Source organism: Chelon labrosus (genome assembly GCF_963514085.1).
Source record: "Chelon labrosus genome assembly, chromosome: 7".
NCBI lineage: Eukaryota > Metazoa > Chordata > Actinopteri > Mugiliformes > Mugilidae > Chelon > Chelon labrosus.
The window spans coordinates 10,327,575-10,345,972 of record NC_140343.1 but is presented as its reverse complement, the minus strand read 5'-3'; the positions used below and the strand labels follow the sequence as shown (position 1 = coordinate 10,345,972).

The following is an 18,398-nucleotide window of genomic DNA, read 5'->3' as shown; positions in this document are numbered from 1 at the left end:
CACAGTTAAGCTTCAGAGCACAACCTGAAAGACAAAACTACTTAGAACCAAGTTCCAACCAACAAAGTTTAAGGCGCAGGCTGAAAGTCCTCTTCAGCTGATAAATACAACTTAAGTATATTCATTCAGCACGGTTTACTTGACGGCCCTATGTACAATAACTAGCACTCATTGTTTGTCCCATGTGACTTTAAAAACTGACGGCTGCACTCGCTCCATTAATCAGAAAAGTTCAATCAACCACACATGAGCAGGACTAAAACGAGTTCGGGGACTGTCCGTAGAGTACGAATGGCATGTGTGACTCTGACATAGTTCGATTATATTACTGAAAGTCTGCAAGTTTGATTGTTTTTGGATAGAGGTTTAATTTATATTTAATTGCAGGACATTACTAGAAAGACTCGCTTTAAAGGGTTAATTACAAAGCCCCATAGTGCACATCTTCAGAGCAATGTGAAGAGGCAGCTGTACACCTCTATGTTGTTATGCATTCATTTTAAACTGAAATTATAACAATGACTTTATCTAAACAAGCCTGTCACTCCAGTTCCCCACTGCTCTTGTGAAAGACAATAAATCTGAACCAGACAATCATGTCTGTTTGGTCCAAGTCAAGTCAAACTTCTCTCCGGGATATAAAGAATGAGGCACAATCATGAGAGAAACCTAGCCTTTGTAGGGCTGACAGACAGAAGGACAAATTATTTTTAAGGGGCTGTATGAGCTCTTTAGACATCTGATAATGACCCACCTTTCAGTTCAAACCCAATTTATTCTGATGAATGGCAATCTGGACAATCTGAAAGTCCTTCCCCAATCGACACCAAGCACAAAGAGCACCTAAGTGGTACTATAATATTGAGATCAAGCAAAAGACCTTCAATACGAACCTTACAATAAAATTAACATTAACAATGCTTTATGTCTCCTACACCATCCACACCAATCCCTACTAAAAGATTGGAAAGTCCTGTAACGACGGCCACAAAGCAACTGCACCATGCCACTTAGACCTCCGTTCAACCCTGATCAATCAAGAGAAGATTGACCCAGTCTGGTTTCAGACCAGTGAATCTCTGCCCTCAACTCCCTGCGTTCAGTCATTTAAAAAGAGTTAAAGTGGAACTAAATGGCAATTCAGTCCTGTTGAGTGCTAAGAAAAGCGAGGCCAGACGTCCTCACGCTGACTGATTCATGTCCATTCAGATCAGTCAAAAACACAGATTTTGTTGCACATGACAGTGTCCTTTGAGAAGTGAATGTAAAAATGACAACTTTGTGCAAAAGGTCTTCATAAGACTGTAATTAACTAATATCACATCAGCAGAGCTACTCAACATATAAGGAAGAGAATAAAACGAATTCAGACTGAGAAGCAGGGAACTAATATACTGTAAAATAAATGTCTAAAAAGAGATAAAAAGAAAGATCTTTTAAAAAATGATTAGGTTAAACAAAGTATTAATGGGGCGTAATAAAAGTTAGTGACTCAGACTACAGACTACCTACATCCTCTTATACACAGAAGATAAATATGCACCGATCAGACGTAACATTATGACCACTGACAGGAGAAGTAAATAACATTGACCATCTTGGGACAATACAACGTCCTGCTGGTTAACCTTTGGACTTTGCATTCATGTGGATGTTACTTAGACATGTAGCACCCATCTAGACCAGACCAGGCACCCCCACCCCCATAGCAATGACACTCCTTGATGACAGCAGCCATCCCCAGCAGGATACACACACAAAAACGGTTTAGGAACAAATAAAAAAAAACATGAAAAACAGCACAAGGTGTTGAACTGGCCTCCAAATTCACTGGATCCCAAACTGATCAAGTATCTGTGGGATGATGCACAGAGGCCCCTCCCCTCAACCCATAGGACCCAAAGGCCCCCAGTAATAACATCCTGTTGCCAGACACCACAGGACACCCTCAGAAGGCCCATGTCTGTTCTCTGATGAGCCAGAACTGTTTTGGAGGCACAAGGGAGACCTACACAATATTAGGAAGGTGGTCATAATGTTATGCCTGATCGGTGTATAATAATACTAAATAATACCATGAAACAGGAGATGATTTTTTGTGTTCTAGTGTCTAATATGGCTGCTTTATTGCAAAGTTTAGGTATTCTCGAGATGAATACAATACTCCCAATTTCTCAAGGAAAATTAGTCATGAAAAATAGCTGGAATATTTTTTTTTTTTTTTTTTACCAGTTAATATTGGCTTATTCAACCTTTGGTCAAGGAGTGCCAGGAAATGAAGGGTCTTCTGGGACTTCAGTCACACAACCAGTTTAGACAGACAGCTGAGGTCCGGCACTTATAAATACAAAAACAACACAGTCACAGTGACTCAACAGCAGATTGAGACACAGCGGAGGGACAACATGTTTGTGCAGGCTCTTAGAAATATTACACATCATTTAAATGTCTGCCAATCTATGACCAATAATAAATCATAAAAAAAAAAAAAAAAAAAGGAAAACTAGATCTCTTAAGCAAATATAGCTAGTAATAATAATGAAGAAGACAAATCACAACTCCTTGAAATACTAGTGTGCTGGCATGTACTTTCCTGATGTTCCATCACTTTGACTACGCATGTATAACAAGATTATGAGGACTGAATCAACCCATCACTAAATACTTAATCATTAAAGAACTCTTCTGTAACACTTTAATGAAGGGATCAAGGAAGTAGTCATGTGTTTGAACAATATTTAATCTGAAGTAGGGCTGGTGGATTTTTATACTTTGTGAAAAAAATATTATTAATGATAAGGATATAACAGTCAAGAAGGCAGAAGCTGTTCATTCAACAAGAGCACTTAACCGAGTTGAGGAAACACTTAAGTGTAATACAGCCTTTCAGATCACGAAGGAACAACACTTAAGATTTATCAATACAATAATCTGACCCCCAAGTGATGTTTTATCTAATTTCACAATACCAATATCGGTTTCACGTTGCCCTGCTCTGTTTAAGAGGCATGCAACAACATCGCTCCCCGTGTTCCAGATCAGATGGAGTGGTTAAGGCCCCTGGCAGGATGCCCTCCTGTGCCAGACTTTGAAAATTTATTTGGGGGGGTCTTCCTAGCTGGGAGGACTCCACAGGGCATATCCGTGACAAGAATGGCAGAATTAAATCTTTTGGACAACCTTCAGCTTCTAAGTCACATCACCACAAATCATGTTTTTGTTTGAAGTAGTGTAGTGTTGTGCTCACTGATAATTGAAAAAAAAAAAAGAAGCTATGACTAAGAAAGAAGACACGGCGATCTTGTGCCAGAACACAGAAAAATGACAACAAGCTCAGATAGGGTTGAAGATAAAACTGAAAGAGAAATGCCAATGATTCAATCTTATATGAAACCCCTTAAATTTGTTTAAAAACTTTGAAAACATAAATGAAATTGTAATCTGGAGAAGCTGGGAAAGCCAGAAGTAGGTAGTACTAGGAAGTGGTAGTGTCGCAAATATAAAGTGTTACAAAGGTCAGGTTAAACTGCACTAAGTATAACATGCAATACTGAGAAAAAAGGGGACGGTAGAACCCTCTTCAAGTTCAGCTGTGCCAAAGACAAAAATATAAGAAAGTGGAAAGGAAGGAAACCATCCAACTCCATTTCCAAAAGAAGGGTACTACTGAATGCGCCCAAAAAACAAGCTAAATCAGAAACCCCTGAGTTAAAACAAAACACCCATTGAGCAGTTCTGCGATCTGTGACCCTGATCAGGATGCAGCTAAGCACTTTAGGACAAAAGAGGAAGCTTCCTCACAACACAGGATGTGGGGAGTGGGGAAACATTGGCCTAGACACAAGCTTGCTTTGAATACAGACACACAGCTCTACACAATAGTTGTGTGGGCTCAGTCTCTCGAAGATATACTGTAGCTTCATAAATTTGTGTTTTTTTTTCATTGCACCACATTGCTCAGCAGCGGGATGCGAAACTGTGGTTGTTTTTCTGTTTTTTTTTTCTGATATTATAGTCCATAAAATTGGCAATATCAACTATAGACAAATGTATTTGCTTAAATGTCAACAGAAGATAAAGATAGAAGAGGGATGATCGTGTGAAACATACCAAAGAGAGACGCCCTCCTTATTTAGATGATGGGACAGTTCCACCCTTCATGTTTCAATCCATCGTCGCGCTGTCACTGAAATATTTGTTGGAAGATTTTAATTAAAACACAAACAACATCACACAAACACGCACACACACACACACAGTCTGCATCAGTAGCTGTAGCACAGTGGCTAGCAGCAGCAGGTTAGCTATTTGGGAATGACAGCTCAAGAGATGACAACGGCACAACATCGATCCACGTACAAAACAATAAAATAATTAAAATAATCAATTCACAGCCACTGTAGCCACACAACCCCTTTCACACTAGAAACATATATATATATGTTTTTTTTTGTGACTAACGTACATGAGTTCGAAACGGTTAGCTCTGTTGTTGCCTAGCTAACGGCTAATGCTATCCCTGTCATCCTCTCACTGGAAAACTCATTCGTAAAATTCAAAATGTCTAATAAAATGTACAAATGTACCTCTTTTGGGACAATAACCCACCATTTAGGACGAGCGTCAACACGTGAAATTCGTTTTAACGCTTTAAGAATCTCCTCTGCTAATGACGGTTAGCTAGCCGTTCAGCTAGCCCACCCCTCCGGTTCCAAAACAGCCGGTTGGTGGTGGCTCCCGGCGCCGGGCGAAGCGGAGCTGTCTGTCGGCTCCTGCGCCAGTTATCCGTGACAGCAGCAGCAGCAGCAGCAGCAGCAGTCGTTTCCCTCCGCAGCGACAATAAATCCCCTCCTAGTGTTACCGCACAGGTGTCCGGCTATAGAAAATAAACACAGACCCGCATGTTCAGTGAGAAAGAGACCCCCACCTGAAGATGTTATGAGCTCGCTGGTCGACTGAATAAGTTGTCTTGCTGCGACAAAGCAGCCACGCTGTCTGTCTGGGGCCCTCCTCCCTTCCTCTCTCTCACACACACACAAACACATACCGAGAGTGAAACTTGCGTGGGATATATCGCTGCGATATGTTTATGGTGAGAGGTTTCATATTTCAAACCGCACACACACACACACAAAAAAAAAATAAAAAATAAATCATTGCCTATTGTATTACGTAGCATATAATCATAACAATTTGCAAAATGAAAGTAACTGTATGTGTTTGTGGGCGTGGCACATTTTAGTTTTTGTAAAGTACTCGGTAATATTTATAACATAAGTTAACGTACAAAAGAAAGGAAACTATTTAAATAAAATAAACATAAATAAATAATAGATAAAAAAAAAAAAAAAAAAAGAATGAATAAGAACAAAATTCAAATGGGGCTACAATGTTACTCATACACAAAAAATAATATTGCACATACATAAAATACATATAAATAAATATTATTTATTAATATTAATACATTAAACATGCATAAAAATACACATAAAAAAATGAAAAATAAATACAACTAGGCCTACAATAAACATGGAAGCTTGAACAGTATTTTAAGGTTTCACTAACAGGAAAATCCCATGAGATGGATCTTTAAAATATATACATATATATATAATATTATGATATATGTAGCAGGACACAACAGCAGTAGAAAAATAAACAAATAATAATAATAATAATAATACAGTTTATTTTTTAATCGGCTCTTTTTATCCTGTAGTATTACAGGATTTTACTACATTTCCCTCCTATCACATTAGCATTTTAATTACATTGTGATTACGGTTGTTTTCTCTGCAGACTCTGCCAGCACGGGTGATGTTAGTGTACCACAGAGGTGTAACATATTTATACAATGTGTCATGATTGCCACCCATGCTAAGAAGCAGCAGTGGCATCGGAAATGGACTGTACCAAGTAGGAAAGGGGGGAGGTGGAGGAACCTCGGCAGCTTTTATGAGATAAAAAAAAGAAAACTGGACTGCGAAAGCATATTTTTAGATATTTAATATAAGAATAGATATTTAATACGCTCACAAGCTGAGATTTTAGATGTATTCTTGCCTGATGTGGCTTCCTGGATTTCGCGCTCCTCTGGAGGACACCCCTCCGGTGAAAGCCCCCGGTGCCTGAGCGTTGGTAGGGACTGTCATCCTGCCTGGCCGCCCGGTTTTTTCAGAGAGGAGAAGTTGGCAGAGGGATGTTCCTGCGATGATGGCGCTGCAGCTTAAAAGCGGAGATGCAGCGTACTACCAGAGTGCAGATTACTGCAGAAACTACACTTCGCCGCCTGTCAGCTACGGTGACAGCAGCCATTATTTCGCCCGATTGCCAGGTAAGGAGAGGCTTGCCATTCAGGATCTCTCCCCCCCCCCCCCCCCCCCTTTCACTGCCAGCAGCAGTCTATATGCGCTAATGTGCGGGGATGGAGAAAATCTAGCAAGGGACGTTTGCAGATGAGGAAACCGGTTGCCCTGGTGCTGCTGTCATCCTCATAATGTCACGCTGAGTGGTGCACCAGCCTACATTCTGTTCAGCATTTAAAGCATGGAGGCTGCTCTGAAAAATCTGAGGGATGTCGAGTTACTCTAATGCTCTCTTGCACTGCAGGAGAGCTGTGTGTTAGGCTCCAGGGAGCCTCCAGGTTTGCCTGTAATACGAAACAGCGTATAACCTCAGTGCAATGCTCACTTTCATCTCTCGAGTTGTCAGATTTTCTCTCTACTGTAGCCTGTGCACTGCTTAATCTATAGCTGATGGTGACATGTGGCAATTATACAGTAAGTATTTCTTCATTGCACCTGCAGAGCTATAGGCTGCTAGCTTCCCTGTTGGTTTTAGGGGCTTAGAGGCCAGTATGTGCCATGAAGCTACATTGATGCATGCAGTTAAATATGTCTTCTGCACACATATTTCTCTGTGATGGTGAAAATGTCACATTGAGAATGAATGTCACTGTAATTATTGCAATGTAAATGCTTATGGGGGCGGAAAAGTACCGGATAATAGACAAGTCATCTGAAAAAAAAATCATTTTAGAATTTTAAAAGCACACAACTTGAGTTGGATTACGCTTCTCAGATATTTAATGAGTTATAAATTAAGAAATCAAATCAATAATTGGATTCATAAATTCATGCATGCTTGTTTCTTGCAGTATCAAGACATCTAGCCTTTCAGAAGACAGATGAGATGTCTAGTTGTATTCTATATTAGGAGGAATGAATACGAATCAGTAAGCTGTAGTAATAACAGCCTAATGCACGGCCCAGGTGAATTGTTCTGAATCATTAAAGAGATCAAAGATGGTTCCATTAGATAAAAACAGGTGAAAGTGAAAGCGAGGAAGCTACTGACGTGTAAAAGCGGCTTTACTGTGTTAGAGCAGTAAGTGAATCGCAGTAAAAGTACAGTTGGACATACTTGGTCTTTGCAGTGTGCTAGTGCTTGACCAGTTCAGATCAAGCAGATAGAATAAGTGCAGGAGGCATGTGCTTTTCATCGCTCCATAATTGATGTGACACAACCGAGTACTGCATGAAAAAACTCCAGAGAAAACGAATGCTTGGCCTATATAGAGATTCTCAGTGGAGGCCATGAGATTATCAGGCTTTAGGAGAGGACATTTTTGTGTGTCTTGGCTCCAAACCTGCAAACCAAGAACTCTCGACTAAAGCCAAAAAATAAAAATAAAATAAAAATCTCACAAGTGATTATTATTAATTCTGTTTCGAGTTAGGCGTTCATTGTTTCCAACTTTCTGGCAGAGAGGATGAATTTTGCAGCTACTTCTAACTTGCTCCTTTCAGATAAGAGTTACACAAGCCTGATTATGACTTGCAAAGTTGATTGCATTCTCTCCAAAACCTCAAATGCAAAGCGACAGACGTATGTTTTCGAATTTTGCAGCAAGATCCAGTGGCGTAATGATGTGTATGTTCTGCAGCTCTGTAGACTGCACTGCGTGGGAGGGGATGCGGGTCTCTGAGGAAGGGAGGAAACTAACCTTGACCTATCTTGCTCAAATTAAAACTATGAAAAACCAAAAGGGGTCTTTGTTTCTGGTGCAACTTCACCTACTACCGAGGTGCAAGAAGGAGAAGGAAAAGAAATTGCAGAAAGGTCATGGCTCCAGGAGTATTTGTAGTGCGTGGAACGACTTTAATAGACCAACGCGTCACGGCCCGTGGCCTTCATCAGGGCCATCAAGAAATACACTGCAAACAGTCAATGTAGAAAAAAGCCACAATAAAATAACAGATATGCATTTAGGTTTTTCTGACGACTCTGTTATTTGTATGTTAATTAAGTGCCACAAATCAGCCTTTGAAATGTTCTGAGTAAAGGTCGAGCATCAATCTTCTTTTTATTACTTTTGTGCGCAGCGGTATCATTCAAAGCATGTTTTTGCTCTGCAAACATTTTCCTGCGAGAGGATCCTGTTTGGATCCAACAGGGACATATTTATTAATGATTCTGGCTGCCATGTCTGCAATCTGCTAAATAGTTTTTTTGGCCTCTTCCAGGTTTTCGCCTGCGCTTAGTGCCATCGCGGCAAGATTGCTTCCCTTGTTAGAAAAAAACAAAAAAGCAAATATGTTCACAAATGTGTGTCGTAATTAAGACCAGTTTCCCTCAGCTTGAGTTTAGCGTGTGCAAAGACTGCACATGCCCCAAATCTTGATGTCTCTCGGGAAAATAAGCTGTTTGATGGTTTGATGGTTTTATCTCTTGAGTTCAAAGACAGATTGGCCGTAAGGGCTTCAGCACCAGTGACCATGTTTTGAGATTTGAATGATGGAGCCCTTAGAAGTGAGGAGCTTCAAGTTAAGAGATGCAAGGAAAGATCTGCCAGTTTTGAGGGTCTGAATTGCAGGAAAAGTAAGATGGGAGTGCACGGTGACGTCGAGTATGTAAATTCTCACAGAAGAAGTGTGATGCTGGCAAATGTACAGAAATGTACATACAAAAAAAGGTGCAATCATTTCATCACACCAAAAACGGTTGGTTCGTTTAATCTATTGGCTTCTGCTTCAGACACAGTAATGGCTTCATGATGTTGTTGTTACGTTTCAGATAAAGGAACAAAGGATAGATCAGGAATAAACGAAAAAATATTATGCAGGAAGCTGACGCAACAATTTCCAGCTTATCTCACATTGTAACTGACATAACTGTGTAGCAAACAGACATAATTAAATGCAACGCATGCAGTTAAAAGACTTACATCTATTGTGTGGCGGCATAATGTGCTCTGTGAAGTGTTTAATGGATCACGAAGAAAAAAAACGGGGTCAACTCCCTTGCAGTGTGGGGGTGCTGAACCGCTGCTGTCTCCGTCAGGGTCGTAGGGTTCGCTAAAGGCTGATGATGTGCAGTGTGTGACTGGTTGGTCGCTATGGCTCCGGATTGAGGCGTTGTCTAATTCGACATCGCAATAATAATAATAATCAGTGAAAACGTATGAAGATTTGAAGCACAAACCTTTAAAAAAGTGCTTTCTCCATCTTTGGTGTCAAACTCGCCGTCGCTTAGGTGGGTCCGTGATGCACTTTCGCTGTTACTTCTTTCATTTTTCTGTTTACGAAAGCTGGAGAGCTGTTTCTCTTTAACTGTCCATCCATCGGTCCACGCTGGCCAATATCAGCCCACATCTTCTACTGTTTACTACAAATAAATCACTGTTAATGCTCCCAGAGGATGCCTGAAAATATCTTCCAAGCAGGAAACCAAGTATGGGAAACCTTTCATGATCAGGATATATTAAAAGAGCGTTTGCACATGCCAATAAGTGGTGATTTTATGTTTATTCACGGGCAAATGAATAAGCATAAGCTCGGCTGATTAACGCACAGGCGCCACACTGGGTCTGCTCAGTCTTCCACAGTCTCATCTTGCTGTTGACAGGACTATAGTAAGGTCAGTGCTTTGTCCAGCATACCTTTCTCCTGAGGTCAGTCGGGCCAGGTGACAGACATGCGGCAAGACAGATTGGACGGACGGGCTGACAGCGAGCAGCAGTCGGAAACACAAACAGCCCAGGGTGTTATTTTGGGTCCATGATTCACTGCCTTCGGGCGTCCGATTGGATTCCAGATGAAAGCTTCCAGCGCAGTGAGTTCTGACACAGCTGTTGGCCTATTACTGACCTGACAATATATGTCATTATACTCTCTCTCACACAAACAAAATGGAGTTTTATTGCAACACAAATGAACAAATGAACAATTTTTTTTTTTTTTTAGCCTTTGTTTTGATACAGTACGCACAGCCATGCCTATACAGTACAGTCTATTCACACACACTGTATGAGCTTATTATGGTCATACTTCAGGCTGTGAGAATTTTATTGTCACTGTCTTTGTTTGTGTGCAAGCGCACGGACGTATACTATACGTAAAGTCCCGTTCGCGTGACTGCAGGGGCTGCCGGCTCGAGCCTAATCTTTGTGATGTCCACTGGACTGTGAAGCCTCTCTGTCTGAGAATGTGTTTTCTGTTGCTCCATCTCTTTACATCTCTCCTGCCTCGAGGCTCAAAAAAACAAATGCCTCCTCTTCGTCGCTGTACGTTTGCCCCTGGATTTGTTTGCCAGTGTCCACTTCATGGTTTGTCAATGGATGATGTTTACCTAAATCTGCATCTGTATCGCATTCATTAACGCTCTGATCCCCATAATTAAATCACATGTGCCTCTGCAAAATAAGAGACATTTAGATGACTTGTTTTTGTTCGGCTGTGCAACTGATTCATTTCCCTGAATCTTTGGTTCGAGGCTAATCTGACAGACTAGGTCATACCTTAGTTTTTCCTCTTTTCATCCTACAAAGTTTATCCCATCTTTACTAGTTTTGGTATTTAACTAATGTGGTTAACCCTCAAAATAGGGGATTTTTTTACACTTATTAGACATATTTTATTATTTATTGTCAAGTAGGGGTAGCTGAGGTTGGGAGTTTTGGACCCAAACGCAGGACTTTGAAGGCAGAAGTAGACGAAAAAGGGTTTTTAATTAACAAAAAAGACCAAACTGACAAAAACCAAGGACGCTGCCGACGTGGCAGGATTTCCAAAAACAAAAATCATAAACACTATCAAAACTAAAACGTGGCATGAAAAATCTGTGGCATGGAACATGAACAAACTGTGACACGAAACGTGGCTAACAAACCGTATGACGCGACAAGGAACAAAGGGGAAGGCAGGGCTATATATCACACACGAGGAGCAGGGGTGACGATACACAGGTGAAGCAAATCAAGAAAGTAGACAAGGTGAAACCAATAACCTAACCAAAAGGAAAAAAGACATGAAGTAACAAAAACAGGAAGTCCAGAACCTAACAAAATAAAACAGGAAACAGAACAGAAAAACTAAACACTAACCATGACTATAAAAAACCAAGAACTTAACAAAATACAATAAACAAACCTAAGAAACTAAACCATGACAGAAAACCCAAGAACAGAAGACATGACAGAAAACGTGACAGAAAACATGACATTTATAACCAGATCAATATCTCAGTGTTTTGTGTTAAATGATAACATCAGCATGCTAACGTGTTCAAACTGGCAATGTAAGGTTTACCGTGTTAACCAGCTCAGTTTGGACTTCTAACAGTCTGACATTTTCTGATTTTGGCCAAAAACAAAAAGAACAATTGACTGGTCATACACTAAAGTCTTTATGATGGCGCTATGAAAAAGCCAATGGAGTCCTCAGTTTGTTTAAATTAATCCTGATAGAAACATAAGTGGCTGAACCTCCTGATTTAATTTCTGAATGATTTCTTGAATATAATCTAACAAAAACCCATAATGTAAAAAAAGCAAACACAATATAAAAATTGCTAATGTCAATTTCAGTCATTAGGAACTGACTTCCTCGTCAAATCTTTTTGTGAATGTCTCGTTCTGTCCGCAGGTCCAGAAACCATGCTGAAGCCTCCCTTGAGTCTCTTCAGCCATCCCCAGCAGCCTTTCCACCACATTGACTCTCTGCACCAGTTGAGACCTCCGCCGATGGCGCCCGTGCAGCCCCTTGGCCCTCCACCCATTGCCCCTGCTCAGGCAATTGGACCCCCAAGTCTAGGACCCCCTCCCTTGACTGCAGCTCACTCATTAAGGCCGCCGCCCATTACCCCACCACATGCCTTAGGACCTCCTCCGATGCCCCCAGCTCAACCAATGGGGCCTCCACCGATGCCGCACACCTTGGGACCCCCACCTGTAGATCACACACAAGCAATAGTGCCTCCACCCATGGACCTCACACAAACACTGGGGCCTCCACATCTTAACCCCGCCCAAGCACTCATTCCCCCGCCTGTCGTGGCGCCCACAGCCTGCCGATTTCCCCTCCCTCCCAGCCCCTTGTCTTCACCTCCTGCTCCCGGCCCTGATCCTTCACAGCTGCCCCCAAGGCCCCCGGGACTGGCGCTCATGCCAGCCCCAGTGTCCAACCTCATCTGTGGTCCTCTCCCAGGTCAAGCAGCCCCAGCCAGCGAGCAGCCCCAGGATGAGGGCTCTTCTCTAGGGATGGAGGAGCAGGAGGACTCTCTGGGGCTGGAAGAGCTGTGTAAACCACTGTACTGTAAACTCTGCAACGTTACCCTCAACTCTGCTCAGCAGGCGCAGGCTCACTACCAGGTCTGTTGACTTACACACTTACAAACATGCACAACTTATATATAAAAAACATAAGATATATAACACAAGCGTGTCTCCTTCTCATCAAGGGAAAGAACCACAGTAAAAAGTTACGAAATTTCTACGCTGGCAGTCAACAGCCACCCGCCATCAGGATCCCAGAGGTCCTGGAGACGTCCGGCCAGACCGCCCTCAGCTCAGGATCCAGCGACAGTGACGCAGGCAGGCAGGTCAGGCTCAAACCCCGCAACTCAGCACGAAGCCACCTGAATGGTACAGTTTTAGTTGAGAAGGTGGGCGTTCTGCTGCTGAAGTGGCCTCTCTGCTGATTTAAATTGTTCCCTCTGAGGAGGTGGAAGGGAACAGCAGAGTCTCTCACTTCATCCTCTCGCCGCTGAATAGTGGGTGCACTTTAAATAGAAAATACCTTCTCCAAAGTGTTGTATTATAAACCTGCAACTGCCCATTTTGTACGTAACTGACATTAATAAGTCCCAAATGTTTCTTGTTTTAATAATCTTTGAAATATGTCTAGTGAACATTTAGGAAACGTTCGCCTTTCTTTCCTTAACTTATTACCTGATGATGTTCTCAAGCTTAAGCAGTGTTTTCCAGTTGAAATCATACAGAGTTGTTCTCCTCTTCCTCCCACTGGACCTAAACATTTCTTTCTTCTCTTTCGCAATGTTTGCTCCCTGGCTCCTCTGACCACAAACACTGTCCGTCTTTGTCCCCGTGTTTTGCAGTCGCTGTATAAGGGGGCGCCGCGGGTCATCCTGGCCACAGAGAACGACTATTGTAAACTGTGTGACGCCTCCTTCAGTTCACCAGCAGTTGCACAGGCCCACTACCAGGGCAAGAACCACGCCAAGAAACTACGGCTGGCTGAGGCCCAGCAGAACTCCAGTAACATGTAGGTTGGATTTTGGCTTTAGTTTTTAAGAAGTTAGCGTAAACGTGTTTGTCTGCAGGGGTTACTCAGCATCTTTCTGGTCTTCTTCTGCAAGGTTTTCCGTTCTAAGACGGCACTCAGGAAACTAGGTAGAATTAGTAATGAAGTAAACTGCAAAGTTCAAGCAGGCTGAGTCGAAAACATAATTAGTAATCCAGCGTAGAAAATCCACAAGGGCTAACGAGAGACACAAGGATTCAGGCAAGTAAAGAGGAAGGGAAACACATTACGACTCGCCGTGATCAATGGTCACAATCATGGCACTTGTCAGTGTGTGCGATACATAAGGCGATGTTAGAAACAGGATGCCATAGGGAAAGCGCCACATTAGGGTGACTTAGATTAGATATCCAAAACTGCAGCTCTTGTGGAGTGTTTCTGGCCTGCACTGGTCAGTATCTATTAGAAATTGGCTGGCCTGCCTGTGTGGTCTGATCCAACAGACCAGCTTCCATAGCTCAAGTTTCTGATAGAAAGGTGTCAGAACGCACAGTTTGTTTTGTATGGGGCTGTGTGGCTGCAGACCAGTCAGGGTGTCCATGCTGACCCCTGTCCAGTGTTAAAAGCACCCGCAATGAGCATGTGAAGCTCAGAACTGGACCACAGAGCGATGGAAGGAGGTGATCTTGACTGATGAATCAGGTTTTCTTTTGCACTACCTGGAGGGCTGGTTGCCTTTGTGTCAATTATCAGGGGAACACGTAGCAGCAGGAGGCAAGAACACCACCTTGGCGTTGCCATCTGGGGCACACTTGTACGTACAGTATCAGACTTACATCCACAGAAATGCCAGGACCCAGGTTTCCCAGAAGAACATTACATCATAATGAGCTCATCAGTGTTATTCTCTTCACTGGCTGGTGATAAAGCATAACAAGAGGCTCCAGGAAAGAAACTTTCAAAATTAAACCAGGAAATAACACAAATTATTTTAAATTAGTCCAGTGAGGAACATAAATCCAACGATACATTTTACACAAGTCATTAATTAGCCAGCCAACTTATAATATTACACAAGATAATAGAACTTAATGCGTTGAATTCACCATGTCGACTGAGCTGCTGTGTTTCTGACTCCATCCGTTACAGAGAAAGCATCAGTGAGGTGGTCCCGAGAAGAAACCGCAAAGACGGCAGTGAGTACCGACTGGTGAAAAACCGCCGCAGCCCGCAGATACCTGCCTCCATGCCAGGTAAACTATTAAACTAAACAAAGATAAGATCTTTTAAGATAAGATAGAAATTATACACATGGTGAGTTTACTGGAAACAGGCTTGGTTGTAGAGCCATGGCTGGGGTGGGATGGGTTATCCATCATGGATGACAGCTTTGCTTCCATCCTCCGATCACCCACCACCTCCACAGGCCCAAGAGGGCAGAACCCAGAACAGAGGCTGGCCTTCTTCACCAGTCTGTTCAGTCTCTTTTTGTCTGCCGCCGAGATGCTGCTGCTCCAGCAGACCGCTCCGTAGGGTGCGGCTGGTGCCACCACAGAGTCGTAAACGGTCCTCAGTAGTGCTCCCTGCATTTGGATATGGAGACTGACAGAGTCCCAGCTAGTGTGAGTCTGACAATACAGGCTTTTTGTTTGTTTAACCAATCAAACAGCGTTCACAGCTGCTGATTATGATCTGTAAAATCACAATGGTATTGTTTTTTGGGGGGACAGAACAACAACAAGCTGACATTCAGTCTCTTCTCTGAACATTATGTCAGGATAAAATGTACTAAAGCAAGCACAAATGGTGCAATCGTGACCCGAGTAAATGTCATCTGACCATAAACAAACAGCTGTAGGTTTGAGAAGCAGTCAGCCGTCAAGTATTTCTTTTTTTTCCCCGACGGCGCTGAGTGTTTCTTCAAAGGACGCTCCAGTTCTCCGTTGCCTTTTGCCTTTATTTATGTTGCATTAAACTTGATATGTTCCCTAATTCACTACATCCTCTCTCTGTGTTATCTGTATGTACATTCAATGGGAAGTCTGGAGTCCAGTCCAGAATGAAATCTCAGCTCTGATAGCTGACTGAGCGCTAGTGAGCGCCCTTGGGGCAGAGAGAGAAAAAAGTCAACAGCAGTTCTGTCATTCGCTGACGTCAGAATAGGTTAAAAAGAAATGCTGAGCGCTAATAAATACTCCTAAAACCATAGAATTGCATGTGGAAATTTTGTATTGAAAACAGACTTTTTTTAATTTTAAAAGACAGACAGCTTAGCGGAGTATTCTTATTTAACACTCCACTAGTTTCATCAGGCTTCGAGGGCATCATTTGTTCACTGCAGCAACGAGAGGAGAGAAGAAATAATGATGTAAATCTCTGTCATGTGATTTCATTTTCAAGCGCCCACTTATCAGCCTCCTCTGGTGTTTCGGAAAAGCAAGGCTGCTCAACTGTTTGGCTGAGAGTAACATGGCTGCACCAGTGTTCAAACAACACTATTAACCTGAAAGCTCCTTTATTTAACCACATTTGTTTGCTTTAGACTTTGTGTAACAGGTCGGCTAACGTCAGACTTTCTTTCTGCTGACGTCAGAATTGTCTTTCTTGAGGCGTCTGACTCCTTCTCCTTCCGCAGACTAAAACATTCAGCACTCAAGATAAAACCAGATAAATCATACAGCACATTACCGCTCTCTCTCTCTCTCTCTCTCTCTCTCTCTCACTCTTCTGATTTAATCAGTTTTCTTGATGGACAAACCCTGAAATAGCTCGCTCTCTGTCCCGCGGTTGCGTTCTCACTGTTGTTTTATCTTCTCTCTATCTCCTTTTCTTTTTTTTTCTGTGGCGTTAACACACACACACACAAACAAGCCTTTTCCAGCGGTCCACCTTGCTGTTACCCCAGACAACCTGTGTCATTATCACACGCAGCAGTAATAGATCAGACTGTAATTAAATGGCCCGTTCGGTCTGTTTGCGAAAGCTGTTTTGAAAGGTGGTTTTGTGATCCGCAGCCTAACATTTGTGCTAAAGCAATTAGTGGATTAATCCACTCTGGTGATCAATCAACTTGTGTAAGTAATTTATTGAGCAATAAGATCGAGAGTCCTCGCCGGCAATACGATCTATGAGAGGCTGACACATTAAGGGTAAGTGTGATGTTTAGCGTGCTAAAATGGTCAGTCTTTACTATGACTGCAATCTTAGCTTGGCATACAGCGGCTAATGGGAATATCACAAGTGTTTTACGTGGTGGTAAGAACTGATGACTCACAGCAGGAAGATGCTGGGTTCGAATCCGTCGGCCTTTCTGGAGATGGAGTTTGCATGTTCTCCCTGTGTCTGAGTGGGTACTCCGGGTTCCTCCCACTGTCCAAAAACATGCTCGTTAGGCTAATTGGTGATTCTAAATTGGCTGTAGGTGTGAGTGTGAGTGGTTGTCTGTCTCTCTGTGGTAGCCCTGGGGTGTACCCTGCCTCTCGCCCAATGACAGGCTCTAGCCCCGCCTCCCTGCGACCCGGAATTTGAATGAAGGCACCGTCCTTCCAGATGTCAAGGTAGCCAAAAACTGGGACGATTCAGTCTCCCTCTCCTCTTTCTCCCACCCCCAGGGCCATACTACAACCCCAGGCCGAGGCAGCACATCCCCAGGGACTTGGCCATGTGCGTGACTCCCAGCGGACAGTTCTACTGCTCCATGTGCAACTGCGGAGCCGAGCAGGAGACAGACTTCCGGCAGCACCTGGAGAGCAAGCAGCACAAGGCAAAAGTGTCGGAGTTGAGATACCGCCACGAGATGGAGAACCTCGGCTACAGCTAAGAGACACGAGAGCGGGAGGGGCGGGAAGAGCGAAGACAGGGACTAGAGGATAGAGCAGATAGACCACAGAACAGGAAAGCCAAATGCTGCCTCGTATATGAGGGGCATGTTCACGTGAATAGCCCAACAGGCCTAGAAAACAGTTAATTAAATCCTCAACTAAATAAATTGGTTGTGGTGTTGATTAGTCCACTAAGTAGAGGGTCGTTCCAAGTCCGTCCTGATGGGCAAACCACCATATGATGCTATAATCGGATTTAAATTAACATGCAACTAAGAAAGAAAAAAAAAATCTATTTTCTAGGCACTGAAACATATTTTTGACCCAATACTTGTTCAGGTCGTCCGTCCTCCGAAGGGTGCGTTCAGACTCAGTGAATGTAAATGTAATGCAAAGAAATATGCTGGCTTACTTGGGCTGCAAGGAGAGGAACAGTGGTCATCAGGAGCAAGAACAGCCAATCATGCAGACGATTCAAGCATCAAGAAAGAAAGAAAGACGTGCAATGGTTCAGGACTCCTTGGGAAAACAATCACTGAGGACAAAGTTTTAGTTTAAGACATATTCTTCTGTGTTAATTACCCCGACAAGTATTTCTTTTTATTTATTTATTTATTTATTCATTTTTTTTAAACACCTCTGCAACAGGGACTTCAGGGCCACGTATTGACCACACAAGAGCCAATTCAGCATCTTTGTAATAGAAAATAAAATCCAAAGCGCTACTTGCTAATTAAAGAAAACAAAGCACAATGAACACCATGCAGTAGATGCAGTGTTATATGATTTTCAGCCGACCTCTTACTGGTCCTTTGGGGTGTATCAGGCTAAAGGCTAAGCCCTTGCTAGCCTTGTTTGTGCCTTTCGGAAGGGATTAGGCTAAAGAGTAAGCTTTGGCTAGCCATTTATTGTGGAAACCAATCTGCAGTATCGATTGGGCTTTTCTATATTCGGTGTCATCTCTCTTCTTGTACTGAATCCACAAAGACTGTAAATAAATTAACTTAACGATACATGTAAATATAGTACAGTA

At 42.6% G+C, this 18,398-nt stretch overlaps 1 protein-coding gene across 1 annotated transcript; it reads left to right on the top strand.

Annotated features, from left to right (window-relative positions):
* Positions 1 to 6,213: 6,213 nt before the first annotated feature.
* Positions 6,214 to 17,640, top strand: zmat3 (zinc finger, matrin-type 3; the record flags this gene model as incomplete). The annotated part of the gene is made up of 6 exons (XM_084548996.1): positions 6,214 to 6,337; positions 11,928 to 12,652; positions 12,742 to 12,882; positions 13,399 to 13,565; positions 14,694 to 14,797; positions 17,156 to 17,640. 6 exons carry the CDS (start codon positions 6,214 to 6,216, stop codon positions 17,362 to 17,364), a joined length of 1,470 nt encoding a protein of 489 aa, XP_084405122.1. The 3' UTR covers positions 17,365 to 17,640.
* Between the last annotated feature and the right edge of the window lie 758 nt (positions 17,641 to 18,398).